Below are 14,283 nucleotides of genomic sequence, written 5' to 3'. Positions count from 1 at the left end.
GATTTAGAAAGACTAAATATTCCTCGTAACATCAAGTTATGATTAAATTGTCTTGTATGTTAACTTTTACACTTTATCACAAGCAAACTGAGCCGGTTTGCTCACAATCAAACAAGCAAAACTTAAATATCTAATTAAATCAAGTAGACATTATTTGTTAACCCCAACAAATACATAATCAAAGCATCACAACTATTGAACAATATCCAATAGAATAACCAAATGGGAAACTATGAAGGTTCATGGCGTACTTCATAGTTTAGTCACCAGAGGCCGCCAAAGAGTGTTTAAACCTCACAAATTGGGGCCTTTAACAATGACGATGTGGTTGGGAAAAGTCATGCATGGACATGAGGTCCTCTTTACCAATTTCTTAAACTGGAGATGTGAGTGAAAAGGAGCCAAAGACCTGGTGTTGTAAGACAATCAAAGGGTTGTGGATTACTTGTAGATATATACCATTTGTACTTATGTCCAAATTGTTTTGCATTCATCTTAAAATAATATTAACCTGAAACTGCTTGCCTTGGAGTCAAAAGAGACCATATTCAAATAAACTGGAATGATAACGTCATTCCAGTTTGAGATAATAAATGAGATTTATTTTGAGTAAAATTTCTAGATTTTCTACTCAATGAAAAAAAAACATAAACAAACAAGATTCACCAGACACACACCTGCAGTTTTTGTTCAAGTTTCATAAGTTGTTTTTTTAATTATTATTATTGAACGAAATTGACTTTGAAAATTTTTCTTATTTGAATTATTTTTTGGATACTTTTTATTTTTACTTGACTAAAAATATGTAGAAGTAGTGCTACTCTTACTTCATTACTTTCCCCACCTCTGGTTAATAGTAATACATTATCAATGTACTTGGTGAAGGTTTTCATGGTTTCTGAAAATACATTAATCGCAATCGAACTGAACGGTATTTAAAATGTTCAATATTAAACAATATTAATATGAATATACCACATTCAAGGTGTTTGTGTTGCTTAGTTTAGGATTTTGGTTGCAGTAACGCGTTATGACCAGCAGAGGTCCCCCGCTGCCTCCTTCAGGAGTCGCCGGTCGCGTTGTCCTGGTGACCGGCTCCAGGAAGTGGAAATTTCCACTGCAGCCGAGCTGGAGCAAAGGTCGTGAAGATGTTTGGAAAGCAGCGTCACGAAACGTTAACGGGACAAACTCACTTCAACTTTCACCTTCTGGTTCTGACGTAAGAGAGAAGCTGGTGTTTGGATCCCAATACATCAGATTCACAGTGAAAGGAGCAAACATTATTTAAACATAAAAACTACAAGTATTAGGATCAGTGGCCTATTTAAGTTATTTAATTAGACTAGTTGTAACTTTTTCTCCTGCTTTTGTACATTTTTTAGTTTTTAGAGTGTTTTAAGTGTAAATTCTCCTTTTTCCCCCATCTTGTTTATGAATGATAGTAGGACTGAGTGTAAGCTGGACAGTGTCCATGATGTAAGTCAGGATTTTTGTGTTATCGTGGTAATCAAGCCATTTTTTATCACTACTGACCATGTTTTTATCAGTTTTCACTGATATTTTTATCATTTATTTTTGATGAGCTCCAAATCTGGGAGGTAGGAAAGCCTCTTTGCCATCACCCTAATCTTTAGCTCTGTCTAAGATTCTCCATCAGATTCAAGTCTGGACTCAAAACATTAGCATTACTTCCAGTCTAAAAAGACATGTTGGTCAAATTAAAAGATTGAACAGTCAATAAAACTTCTTCATTTCAAGAAAAGTAACAAAATGTATTTAAAAAATCATCAAATTCTTTATTTTTAAATGATAATTTTGATCATTCTAAGTGATCGAAAGCAGAAAAAGTTTATTGCTTAGTGAGGAAAATCTATTTTGGACTCTTTTGGCAATGTGTGTAATTATCTGGTTTAAACTGCATGTTGGAGTTCTTTTGCTGGATTAAGATTTTCTTGGCTTTGACAACAAAACTGAGGTAATAAAATAATCAAAATCTGTCAGGTTTAAAAATTTTATTAGATAAACAAAAACAGTTGTACACAAAAATACACTAAGAAGATGAACTTATATAAACCCAAATAAGCTAAGTGCAAAAAATGTGCATCACTTTATATTAAGAGTTGAACTGAATGAGTCTCTTCTGAAAGTACAAACTGCACTAGGAAATTTGATGACAAATATGCAGATGTTAAAGAGTTAAACAGTAAATAAATAATTACTGCCACTAGAAGAGCTTCAGCAGCCAAAAGGCAAAATTTCAGTTTGATTAACAGAAATGAAAACAATAAAATTAATACAATAAACTCCACAATGTCAAAATGGACAGAAATTAAGCAATCTTTTAACTGTCAGCAGAATTATTAAGAAGAAGCTGCATTTCAAAGTAAACGGTCATTAAAAAAAAAACAGATTAAGAAACTGGCGTCACCCTTTGAACAGAGTATCTTCAATAATCAGAACACAAATACAGTTTTCTTTCATTATCCAGGGATTTCAGACACAGGGCACTCATTTAAAACTTAAAAACAGTTCATGTTGAGATTTTTAACACAAATTTCACGTTCACAGAATATATATTATTTTTAAGAATTAAATCTGAAATATGGTGTTACTTTCTGTGCTTTGATTTTAATTTTTTACCCATTTCACTTCAGCAGAGAAAAATAAATTCATTTGGATATTTACTAACATGGTTTACATTCAGGTGTTGTCGTCTGGCTTACAGACAATGACTTCTCTTTTATTTTCATTTAAATTTTAAGAGAAACATTTCTTGAGATGGAAATAACGAAATCAGTGACATCACATCTCCCTAATTGTGCTTTTGAGGCCAAAACGACCAAAACCAGAAGCTTTAATCGCACACATGACATCGTTCGGTACAAACACGCTTTGAGTCGCAGCTGCTGGTGGATCTTCTGGTGGCTCCTGCTCATCTGACGCAGGTTACACAAAAATAAAAAATCCAAACAGAAAAGAAAACTGTTGCTGGTTGTGAGACCTGGCTGACCCTTCTCGCCTCCATCACTTCCAGCTGTTTTCTTTTTTTGGTAAAAATTCTCAGTTGACTTCCAGGAAGCATCTGCGGCTCCTCTTCCTGTCTCCCCCTCCGTTTGACCGGCTCTCGTTGGCTGGCCTCGCCTCGCGCACAACAGCGGCAGCAAGCGCAGAGTTTACGACACTCAGGAGTCTCCACATGCAAAGAGCACAGGTTAAGAACAAGAGCAAAACTGGCAAGCTCGCGCTGTCTGAAATCTCCACAACACTTTATAATTATGGCGTACGTCAGGCCTGAGTGAGCAAAGAAACAAAGACGATTAAAGCAGTTTATTTTTTGTTCTGTAGTCCTTTTTTTCTGTTATGTAGCAGCAGTCTATGAACTGTCTTCTGCTACTCGGCTTTGTGGCAGTAAATGTCCTTCAGTGCTTTCAGCTCTTCGATCAGTGTCTTGTTTTGGTTTTCCAGCACAGCTACGCGGTTTTCCAGACATTTGACGTATTCTTTCTTTTTCCTGCGGCACTCGCGCGCTGCCTCCCTGCAGAAAAGAGAGGAGAAACCCCAACGTTAGAAAGTGATGAAACTGACAAAACAACACTGGTTTAGACCTGAGTTTCATCTACAGAGCAAAAATAATGTATCCAACTAATTCTTACAACCATTCAGAATTGAAACGAAGGTAAAAAACATTTTTTATATGTGTTTGTACTCATAAAAAACATTTTAATGTCACATAAAATGTTCATAAAATAAATGAACTGTGAAATAAGCTATAAAAATGTTTACAGAAACTTTTTATCTTTGCATTTTAACACTAAATAATTAAGTGTTGGCTAATATACCACAACTGCTGTCCTTTGAGACCGACAGACATTCAACTTTTAAAAATATTCTATACTATTCTACATAATAATATTTGAAATACTTAAAATTATACTGAGAGCAATTTTATTAGATTAAGATGAACTTAAATTGATATTTTTGATGGAAAAAAGTTTCAGAGTGTGTGTGATAACTGAAGCTCACTCATGTCAAAGTAATATTTAGAGCTTCATTGATCAATAAGAAACTAGTCAGTGACAAGAATCATTCAAGTTTATTAGTTTAAGCCCCAAAATACGCCATATCCATCCCAGTTTCATTCATTAACCGTAAAGAAAATGTTTTGCTGCTGTCAAAGCTTCTGTTTCCTACCTGTTTTTCATCAGCCTGACCTCCCTCTTGCGGGTGATCTCCTCGGCGTGCTGCGACGACGGGCTCTGCATGCTGCTGGGAGACGCAGCCATCACGATGCTCTGAGCCAGGCCCGAGTTGGGCGAACGCAGCTGGTAGGCTGGAATGTCTCCTGTGGCAGCTGTGGGCCAACAAGAAAAAAATAAAACTAAAGCATTACTGACCACTTTGCATACTTCTCTCACTCTTCTTTCCCCTAAACTGCATAAAATATAAATATGGTGTGCAATTTTTGCAGCTTTTACTATTTTATGTTTGTATGGGGTGCTTTAAACGCCACATATAAGCATGCCATTGTAAACTCTGATTTAAATCTATTCATTTGAAAGGACTCATCATGTTCCAGATTCCTGTGTCCCTGAAAGCAATTATCTATAAACAGCAAATCAGCTGCCAAAAGTCATTATTTTCTGCTGGTAAATGACTTAACCAGTGACTGACGCTCCAGGATTAAACGGCAGTAGCGGCTGGAAGTCACATGTCTGGTCAGAAGAAGAAGAAAGACGGAATGCAGTCCGTTCCTTCGTCTCGAAATGCATCCAAATAAAAACACAGAGCCGTGCACAGACATTTGGGGAGCAGGAGCTCAAGTGGAAAAAAGGGCACCTTCTGCACCTGCCTTAGTATTGTGGGATTTTTTCACAGGGACAAATTGAACACAAATTTCAAATCAATAACCACATGCTGTCCTGGGCCACACACTGTTAAAAAATCAAATTAAAATTAAATTAAATTAAAATGGGAAGGTACTCTATCCCCTCCTGCTAGAGGGTGATAGAGTTCATGGTTGGTTTCACTTATTTTTGTTTATTTTATTGTTTATCTCTTGATGATTATGCTCTCTACTTTTTGCAAATGACTTTAAATTATTTTAAACTGAGTTGATATGAACAACCAATATTTATTTTCAATTTTTTGTCATCCGTTTCTGGTTGTTACCAAATTTTCGAATCAGTGCATCTCTATTTTAAAGTAATTTCAATGACCGGGCTGGAAGTGTGGAACGGTTGCTGCCCACTGCCTATCACCTGGCTGAAAAAAGCCCAACACACTTAACTGAAGGACACATTCAAGTCGATGGAGAATATTTCCAAATGTGGAAAATATGAACTGTCACAGTGGCACCTGTTACTCTGAATAATGTAAATGGAGCTGCAGTCTTAAAGGGCATTAACTGGAGCTGACATTAGATTTAATCCAAGTGTTACTTTTTAAAGTGAACTTCAGGTAAAAGGAAGAATATTCCTAAACTACAATCCATTTTGGTGCTTATCGCCAGCGGCCATTGGGCGAGAGGCGGGGAACACGCTGTATGGTTGCCATACACACTCATACCTGGCAGAGACCAGTTAACCTAACAGTCATGTTTTTTAAGTGTGGGAGGAAACCATGCACGCATGTTTAGAGCTTGGGATTTGAACCCAGACCCTCCAAAACTATAACTGACAATAAATATTATATAGAAGCAACTTTTCTGTTTTTCATTAAGTAAATCATTTTTGCACAAATACAGTCAAACTGGTTACTTCCCAAGAATCACAAAGGATAGTTGGAACAGCATTTATACAGAATGACTTAAATCCCCCTCCTCCTTTTTTTCAAAGATGGTCAGATTATAATAAATTGCATTCTTTCACACTTTTATGGGCCAAAATCAAACAAATAATAGTCATTTTCAAACATGTTCATTCAAGCTAAACATTATCAGCATGGAGGAAAAAGCATTAGTACTTGGGAGGTCATGCTGTGTTTATCAAAGCCCTGCTGGCTGCTGATAACTGCAGGAAAGCAGCAGCTCAGTTTGTGGTTTCATGTTCTTCTTGAGTTGAGTCACAAGTGACTCAACAAGTAACAGCTCTGCTCTGTTCCCACTTCTCTTTTTCTCTTTGCTCTAACATAGCTTCAGTCTTCCCCCACACACACTCATTCAAAAAGAGACGCAACAGGTGCACACACACACACAAAGAGCGCTGCACTCTTTTCTCTCGGGTTGTGATAACGCCGTGACTCAGGCCGTGCTGACGTCAGCGTGTGCGTCTCTCTCGCACGTTTTGCATTCTCTCTTCGCTGCCTTGCTTGTGTTCCAGGAAACACGGTGACGTCAAAGCAGCATCTATCTCACCTCCCCACCACCCGTCCTCCCACTCGCCCTGCTCCTTCACCCCAACCCTCCCTGCCTGCCTGACAAACACTTAAGAAGATCTGTGTGTGTTTTACTGCTTCAGAAAAGACAGCTCTACACAAAAAACTGAACGCTTGCAGATTTGTCACTCTTATTTCCAAAAAAAACATAAAGCTACAATGTCCAAATCTATTTCTCAGCTTATCCAAATTGACCAATTTGCACTTACAGATATACATTGTTCCAATTTCACAAAATAGCACCAATAAATAACATTTAGCACCTTAAATAAGTATAAAAATAAGTGAGTAAACTACCTGACTCAGTCTCATCTCCAGTAACCGCCATCTCTTGTTTCCAATAATCCAGCACCACAGCAGGAAGGAAAAACCTCAGCAAAGAATCTTCCAAAAATCCTCCTCTACTACTTTACTTCTTTTTTAATCTAAATCTCCTTCTTTACTCCCTGTTTTCTCTCTGCTCTCCCTCTTTCAGAGTGCTCACACTCCAACTTTGCAGCCCGATTACAATTACAGGCATTGACATCACTGTGACATCACTGCTGCCCGCTGAAGTCAGTAAACCAGCCTGGATTACAGCGCTGGTTCCTCCCCTTTCTCCGCCCGTGTGGATCAGACGGAGAGGCAGAGAAATACAATGTGAGCCAGGCAAAGAGGGAGGAGGAAGAGCAGGAGGAGGAGGGTGTATTTTTAGAACCAGTGACGCAACTACAGAGACGCTCAACAAACAAGAGGATATTGTGTCCCAAGTGGCTGCCATGCAAACAGTCGAGCGGTTATTTACTGCCTGTGTGTGTTGGAAGAAGGTAAAAACAAGGAGGAGGAAGATAATTGAGGTTTGACATCATTTGTTGGAGGTTATATCCACAAGCTGAGTCCAACCGAATAACAGTTGAGCCTAAAGAAAACATTTTAACTGCAGGTTTAACGTTTCTGCTACTGATAATAAACAGGGAAGGTACAGTTTGAATTCATTAACGGGCAACATTGGCTTTCCAGGGTGTTTACTTATTACACATTAACTAGAGTTACTATTTGTAATAAGTGAGTCCAAAAGTTTGAATTTACCCAACCTTCCCCATACAGTGGATCTTAATATTCAACTACAGCCGACTGGGAGTAGCTGACACCAGTGAATACTTAAGATCCGCTCTAAAAGTGCTAACAATAGTTTAATAGTTCAAACATCAATTATACCTTAATATGCATTAATATGCACAGTGGAAACCGTCTTCCATCCACATCCTTTCTTGGTGTTAACACCAAACTCTTAAAAAGTACCGAACCCCTCTGAAACCATAACCCAGCTCTCAGACAAATGCTGAAAAATTTCACCTAAGTGGGCGGGGCCTATATGCACTGAGGGGCGTGGCCAAGTCTGGGGACGAGTTGAGGGGGTTAAGCAGATCTGACAATGTTTTTTTCTTTTTTTTAAAGAAACTAGTAACGGAGCTCCTTGGGGACATGAGCTCTTAGTATTTTTCTGTGTTATCATTCTTACATTCAACATTTATTATTTTTATTATTTTAGGTCATTAACCCAGCATTATATTGTGATTTTCAATTTAAAGTATTCTCTTCCTCTGCTGAACTGTATAAACTTACTTTGAGGCCTTTTCTTCCTGTGTTTCCATGTGAAACGGTTAATAATGTTTCTCAGACCTTATCAACCGGAATACTCCCTAGTGGAGGCCGCCTGTGACTGTCTCTACTGTTTTATCCCTTATCTTTTAATAAAAGAGAAAGCCCTAACAAAGGGTCTTCAGAGCGCTCAGTGAACGGCTTGAAGCAGCAGTTTGCTGGGTTCTCTCCTTTTGCAAAAGCTTTTATAAAATTCACTTACGTTGTCTGTTCATTTATGTAGATTCATAAATACCTATCCTGGGCAAAATATGTTTCTTTTGCATTACCTCAGAAAACTTTTGCGATACCTTGCAATAGGTTTTGCATTCTCTCATAATAACGTACTGATTAGTTCATGCGGCATAATTGAAAACTGAAAGTTTTTCTTGCGGTGGTCATCGTACTTCTACTACAATATAAGGTTTATGTGAAGTTTTTCTGAGTTATTTTCATGGGGTATTAAAGTCATATGTGAGTTTCTTTGGTCTAGTTTTAACTGGAAATGTGTTAATACGCTTGAATAGACAAAACTAACTTACAAGTAACTTTTCAGCAAAATATAGGCGCCAGTTGTTTTAAGTCGACAATTTCTTAATATTGATGAAAAAGTACTTGTTCTACTGACACATTATTTCACTTAAACCAAGACATTTTCCCCCATCTTATAAGTGAAATAATCTCCCAGAGGAACTGGAACTTTTTCAGTGTTTGGGCTACATTACCTTGGATGAGCACCTGGCCTCCCTGGATGAAGAACTGATGTGATGAGTCTGCAGCCTGTAGGACGGCGGCTCCGGTCTGAGGGGTTGGGGAGCCGGTCACTGTCAGGGTCTGGGCCCCCTGAAGGGTCTCCACTGCTGGGCTGGTCAGTGGGATCGCTCTGCCCTGAGCGATGGCAACTGTGTGAGGTCAGAGGTCAGCTTTAACCAGGCTTTTAAAGTCTCAAATGAAGACTTTACTAATTCACTTCAATAATTCTTCAACTACAGATTAATAACTGTGAAAGTAGCAGTTTTGATGATATATGAAAACAAAAACTGGATGCAGGTTTCTAATTTATTGTCCTTTTTCTCAGTCGAAATTATACATAAGAACTCAAGTAAATTGTTGCACCACCAAGAATACTTGGTTCATTTTCCATTAGTGATAACACCAATCCAGCTGAATATTTGACCGCTGTTCTTCGCGGCACACAAACTTTCACCAGGCAGACACAACAAATGAGAGAAAATCCAAAATAAATTCAAACTACTGCATCAAATTGTCTTTTTAAAATCTTTTTTAAAAAATTACGTTGAATCAGAATAATACAAGAAAAAAAGCTTAAATTATTTGCTTATAATTTAAGCTAATGACAACTATATTTAAACCATATATTTATTTTCTTTAATTATAAAATTTCTGCAACTACAGCTGTTTAAATCCCAGCAGAGTAACTAGAAATCAAAGTTTCCAATCAGAAAAGGAAGGAAAGCAGGAAAACAAAAGCAGAGTATTTAGGAAGAACACATAATATCTGTACAGTGTGAAGTTTTCTGTGTACTGACTGTACTGTCCGGAGCTGGTTTGGTAGATTGAGTTGGGAACTGATTCTGTGGAGCTGCTGGAGACCGCTGCATCGTCCTCTCCCTTTTCCTCGTCGATTTTAGGAACCGCCGGCGAATCCGACGACAGCTCATTTAAGATTTTTCTGGAGAAACCACATGCAGATCTTCAGCAACAGGCTGTCTTTATTTTGCTTTCTGCTGACCGCGTCTCACCGGTACGACGGACGCCTGGAGAGGAGATCCCGTCTTTTCTGCATGTCCGTAGCCGACCCGTCATCCTCCAGTTCAGCAACTGTAACAATCTGAGCGAACAGGCAGCATTTGTTAAACCTAGAATTCATCCCTGTTCTGCTTTTTTCCCATTTCCCAAAATTACAAACTGATCTTGTTATAAAATCTAAAAGCATTTTATACAACACAGACACAAAGTAGTACATAGTTATAAAGTGGAAAGTAAATGTGGAACTAATTTCTATTCAGCTCCCATTAATCCAATATGTTTGGAAAAATTTGGACTTTGACTAGGCCATTCTAAAACATGAACACCGATTTGTGTATGGTAATTGTCCATCCTAGACTTTTGTTTCCCACCAGGTTGTTCTGCATTTAGCTCCATCAATCTTCCCATCAGCTGACAATGTTTCCAGCATGATGCTGCCACCACCAGCCTCCTCAAAGCTAATCCAGTGAGTATTCTCCTTCTCATATCCCAGCAGTTACTGCTGTCGATCTGCAGATCAGTAGTTGACAGCAGAACAGTAGCCTTATCTAGGTGTGTAATAGTCTAAATTTTGGCAGTGATACAGCCCCATATTCATGAGTCTGTTTTCTAACAAACCTTTGAAGCCTTCACAGAGCATCTGGATTTACACTGAGATTAAACTATACACAGCTGTCCTCTGAACCCACTTTTAAAAAAGTATATATTATTTTCCTTCGACGTCACAATTATGCGCAACTTTGTGTTAATCTAACATATAAAACCCAAATAAAATAAAACACTGGGTATTTTATCAGTAATTAAATGTGCAAAACAGCAAAGCATACGAGTCCTTCAGCCAGAAACTGTAAAAATTGTGAGTCAAAGATCTCTAATGTTTATTGTTATTACTTTGGAGCAGGGGTGTTTTCTTTGCGCAAATCATTTTGACGTCAAAGAGGGAATTTGAGCTGGATATAATTTTCAGATGTAATCAACAGAGCCTCTACAGACTCCATTTAATGCTGTACAATCATTTAGTGCATTGCTCTCTAAGTGTGGGTCCATTTTTACATGTAAATGCTTGCAAATGTCTCGCCTTTAAAGTGTATTATTGGATTAAAATTAAATATACAGTAGATATGGGGTTGTGTCATCACTCTGTGGGCTTTTATGACTGTGACTGAGTCATAATAGTTGTGTGTTACCAACATAAAGGCTGTTTTGGTATCATTATACAAGGATATTTGCTATACACCACAGTGCCAAGTTAAACACGACTTTATCAGAAATGTCGTTCAACTGTGTTGTAGAATAACAGATTTCATGCTCTGAAAAGAAAGAAATGATTCCACATGTGGATACTGTGCTAGTGCTAATCCTAAGCAGCACACTAGGTATCTGATTTTACGTTTTAATAAGTTAAAATTAGGATTTTCTAAACATGTTAGTCTGAGACAGAACACACAAAACACAATAACCACTCGCTGAATGGAAGTATCAGCTGAAAACCGACAACAAAACCTCTTTGTGGTATTTATCAGTGCAGCTCCACCGTGCAATTCACAGATTTGATCTTTCTGCAAGCAGGTTTCCACATAAAAACATGTTCTTATGAAATGACAAGTTGCCTCCACTTTGCTACTAAAGTTGAATATGTGCTGATGCCGTTTCCTGTTAATTATTGTTTCATTTCCCTTCTCTAAAGTCTGTTTTTTTTTTCTTCTTTCAGTGCTAATATACTGAGGTATTTGTTCAGTGCACTGGATTCAAAAAGAAAACCTAATTATTTCTCATTCAGAAAGGCTCAGTTTTGCTCTGGTTTGCATTGGTTTCTACAACTGTAGTAAGAAACAAACAAACAGAACAGTCTCTGCTTATAAAGATTAGTTTCAGAAGCGTGAAACTTCCGTTTCTGCTTCTCACTTTTCTTCACCTCTCAACACACAGAGCTGCTCTTCATTCACAAACACTGCTACATTATAATATCAAGCTGTAGATATGTGGACATTTAGATCTGGACCTAAACATGACATAATGCTTTTTCACTCAAAGTTTTATTTGGATGCAGATAAGCAACTAGAACTACACAAGAGCTGATGGAAAAATGACAGGTTAAAGGCTTAATGGGGAAAAACTATAATTAACTAGAACGATAGTGTGCATTTTATAAAACTGACTAAAACATGCTAGCTTCACAGATATAATGATTAATATTATCTTTTGTTTTCATATTTATGAATCTATTTATTAGGCTTTTGACCCAATGCAGCACTTACGCTAGTCCACAAAATGGCGACCGCAAAACATGAGAGAAAACACAAGAGTCAGTCGGTATTTTAATAATAATTGAATAATCTGTTGAGTATTTATTACCAAATAAATGTAATAAATGTATACATAATCACAATACAATACTTTTATTTTTTTGAATTCTGTACTGAAAAATGTACCAAAGTATGAAAAAGCTAAAACTACTATCATAATTGATAAAAACTTAACTAAATTAAAACCATATCTAATTAACAAATACGAGCAAAATAAAACTAAAGTGTAAAGAAACCATCAAAACTCTGGTTCCCACCTGAACAGTCTGGACCTGCAGTGACTGGATCACAGAGGTCTGAGGGGCTTGGATGACTCCTGGAACCGGCATGGTCTGACCATCAGACAGCTGCTCAACAGCAACTTCAGACTCTGTTTGCAACAAAACCTGCTGGTACAAATCAATGACGTCACACAGAAATCTGGTGACGTAACACCTGACGAGAAGCAACATGAGCGAACCTGACTGGCGTTCGCAGGAGATGCGTCGGCCTCTCCGTGATCCTTCTCTCCGTCTGTCACTGAATCATTTAAACTGCTTTCCAGCTGAGATGACACCGATGAATCCATGGTCACCTAGGCATATGCACAGTTATTAACATGGCAACAGAGACAAACACCAAACAGACAGAGCCAATGAGTTTCTCTACAATACATTTATTGCAAATATCTCCTTTATACCCATCAAATCAAATTTTATTTTATTCCAGCAACAAACCCGTTCAAAGTCCTTTGCATAATAAAAACACAAAAATAAACAATTAAAACATTTCACTTTTCTAAGAGCCGTCAAATAAAATAATGTTCCACATGGCAAAGTAATTTTATAAGCAAAAATAAGCTTAATTTACACCTATGTGTAAATTGATGTAAATTCAAATCCTTGATGAAACTAATTACTTTCTCAGTCTGTGAAACATTTGCGCTGACTTACATAATATCTTTATTATACGTGGCTGCCCACTGGTAGAACTGGTAACCAGTTCAAGTTGCACGACATATCTGGAACCCGTATGTTTACCACTTCTGAGTTTTCATTCATTAAACCTCTAAGGAAGAAGGGTGAAAAGGGACTCATGAGGGGCCGACACTTATGGGTCCCATGATGGGTAAGGATTAGAAAAACTGATTTAAGGGTTAAATAAATTTGAGATATTTACAGTTTTTCCTTCGGTATCCTACATATCTCCAGAAGATCTATAGTTTTGCGCCCATTAAATAATGAGTTTCCACAATACATATATAGGTAAAATACCATGATGTGTTTTAAAAAGATGACAAACTTTTCAAATCTCAGCTTTAAATATTTACAGTTAATGGATGCAGAGTGATCAAGTTAAGAAGAACATGCAGATTAAATAATGACTTTATGGATTACATTAGAGCTCTATGTAATCCAGATTTATATGTTATTTATACGGAACCTCGCCTTGGGTAAATAACATGAAAAGTTAAACGTTTTATTAACGGGTTGGACAAACTTTAACTCTCAGTTGCAGAAATAAAATCATAAACATATTATCCTCAAACTGCATCTTTATATTTAACTCGTGTATTCTGTGTATATGTATTCCGAGACAGTAAGAAACTGTATTTTGAAACTGTATTTCTCGAGACATTAGGTTCCAATGACTGACGATGTTTTGCTTCAAACGTGTTTTATTTTGAAGAGCAGGACATCGCACTTCCTTCCAGATCTACGTTACAATTTGGGGCTTGACGCGCAGCCGCGCAAACTGCTGACAGCCGAACCTTCTCATATCCTTTTTTTTCCCCTCACCATGTTGTTCTGCTGTCTCCTGACGACAACAAGAAAAACTTTTATCGAGGACAAAATTCGCACTGGGGGATTTTGCGTTTGCGTACTTTCCAGCGGCTTGGCGCCGGACCCCCTCTCCCCCTAAGATAGAAAGTGACAGCTTTACTGCGACTTACCGAAGTTTTTACGTAGTCTGCCTCGTCACTAATGACAGTATGGGTGGACTGCCTGGGCCTCGCCTTCGCTCACGTAGCTCCCACGTCAGCGCTGATGATGCTGTGCCGAAAATGTCGTTCGACGTGTCAGTTTAACGTTGAAGATCGTCTAGAGAACGCAAGAGGAATCACTTCGTCACTTTAGGTCCGCTTATAAAACGCAGTAGCCGTTGGCACAAATCGTCTTTCGTGGACTTTGGGGGGAAAAGAGAACATTTGTAGTCACGTAATGTTCCAGAATAA

General features: G+C 37.8%; 1 protein-coding gene across 2 annotated transcripts; it reads right to left on the bottom strand.

Annotated features, from left to right (window-relative positions):
* Window positions 1-1,997: 1,997 nt before the first annotated feature.
* On the bottom strand, window positions 1,998-14,102 carry crema (cAMP responsive element modulator a). Of its 2 annotated transcripts, XM_055022341.1 has the most exons (8): window positions 14,002-14,102; window positions 12,529-12,642; window positions 12,326-12,454; window positions 9,756-9,844; window positions 9,543-9,685; window positions 8,718-8,894; window positions 4,192-4,351; window positions 1,998-3,535 (listed from the first exon to the last, which is right to left on the bottom strand). In XM_055022341.1, the coding sequence occupies exons 2-8, from the start codon at window positions 12,634-12,636 to the stop codon at window positions 3,391-3,393; spliced, it is 951 nt and encodes a 316-aa protein (XP_054878316.1). In that variant the 5' UTR covers window positions 12,637-12,642; window positions 14,002-14,102; the 3' UTR covers window positions 1,998-3,390. The 2 variants fall into 2 exon arrangements, with proteins under 2 accessions (XP_054878316.1, XP_054878317.1); XM_055022342.1 differs by lacking the exons at window positions 8,718-8,894; window positions 9,543-9,685; window positions 9,756-9,844; ... (1 more) ...; window positions 12,529-12,642; window positions 14,002-14,102 and adding an exon at window positions 6,670-6,998.
* Between the last annotated feature and the right edge of the window lie 181 nt (window positions 14,103-14,283).

This window comes from Poeciliopsis prolifica, unplaced genomic scaffold, assembly GCF_027474105.1.
Source record: "Poeciliopsis prolifica strain line A6 unplaced genomic scaffold, Auburn_PproV2 SCAFFOLD084, whole genome shotgun sequence".
Lineage (NCBI taxonomy): Eukaryota > Metazoa > Chordata > Actinopteri > Cyprinodontiformes > Poeciliidae > Poeciliopsis > Poeciliopsis prolifica.
Note: the sequence above shows the minus strand (reverse complement) of the source record. Positions and strands in the feature narration are given on the sequence as shown.

Bases quoted from the DNA above. Each gene is read 5' to 3' on its own strand.
- crema (XM_055022341.1), bottom strand. From the start codon at position 12,636: ATGGATTCATCGGTGTCATCTCAGCTGGAAAGCAGTTTAAATGATTCA. The intron at 12,455-12,528 runs GTTCGCTCATGT...TTGTACCAGCAG, and splicing joins CTCCTGCGAACGCCAGTCAG to GTTTTGTTGCAAACAGAGTC. The intron at 9,845-12,325 runs GTGGGAACCAGA...CTGTTCGCTCAG, and splicing joins TGCAGGTCCAGACTGTTCAG to ATTGTTACAGTTGCTGAACT.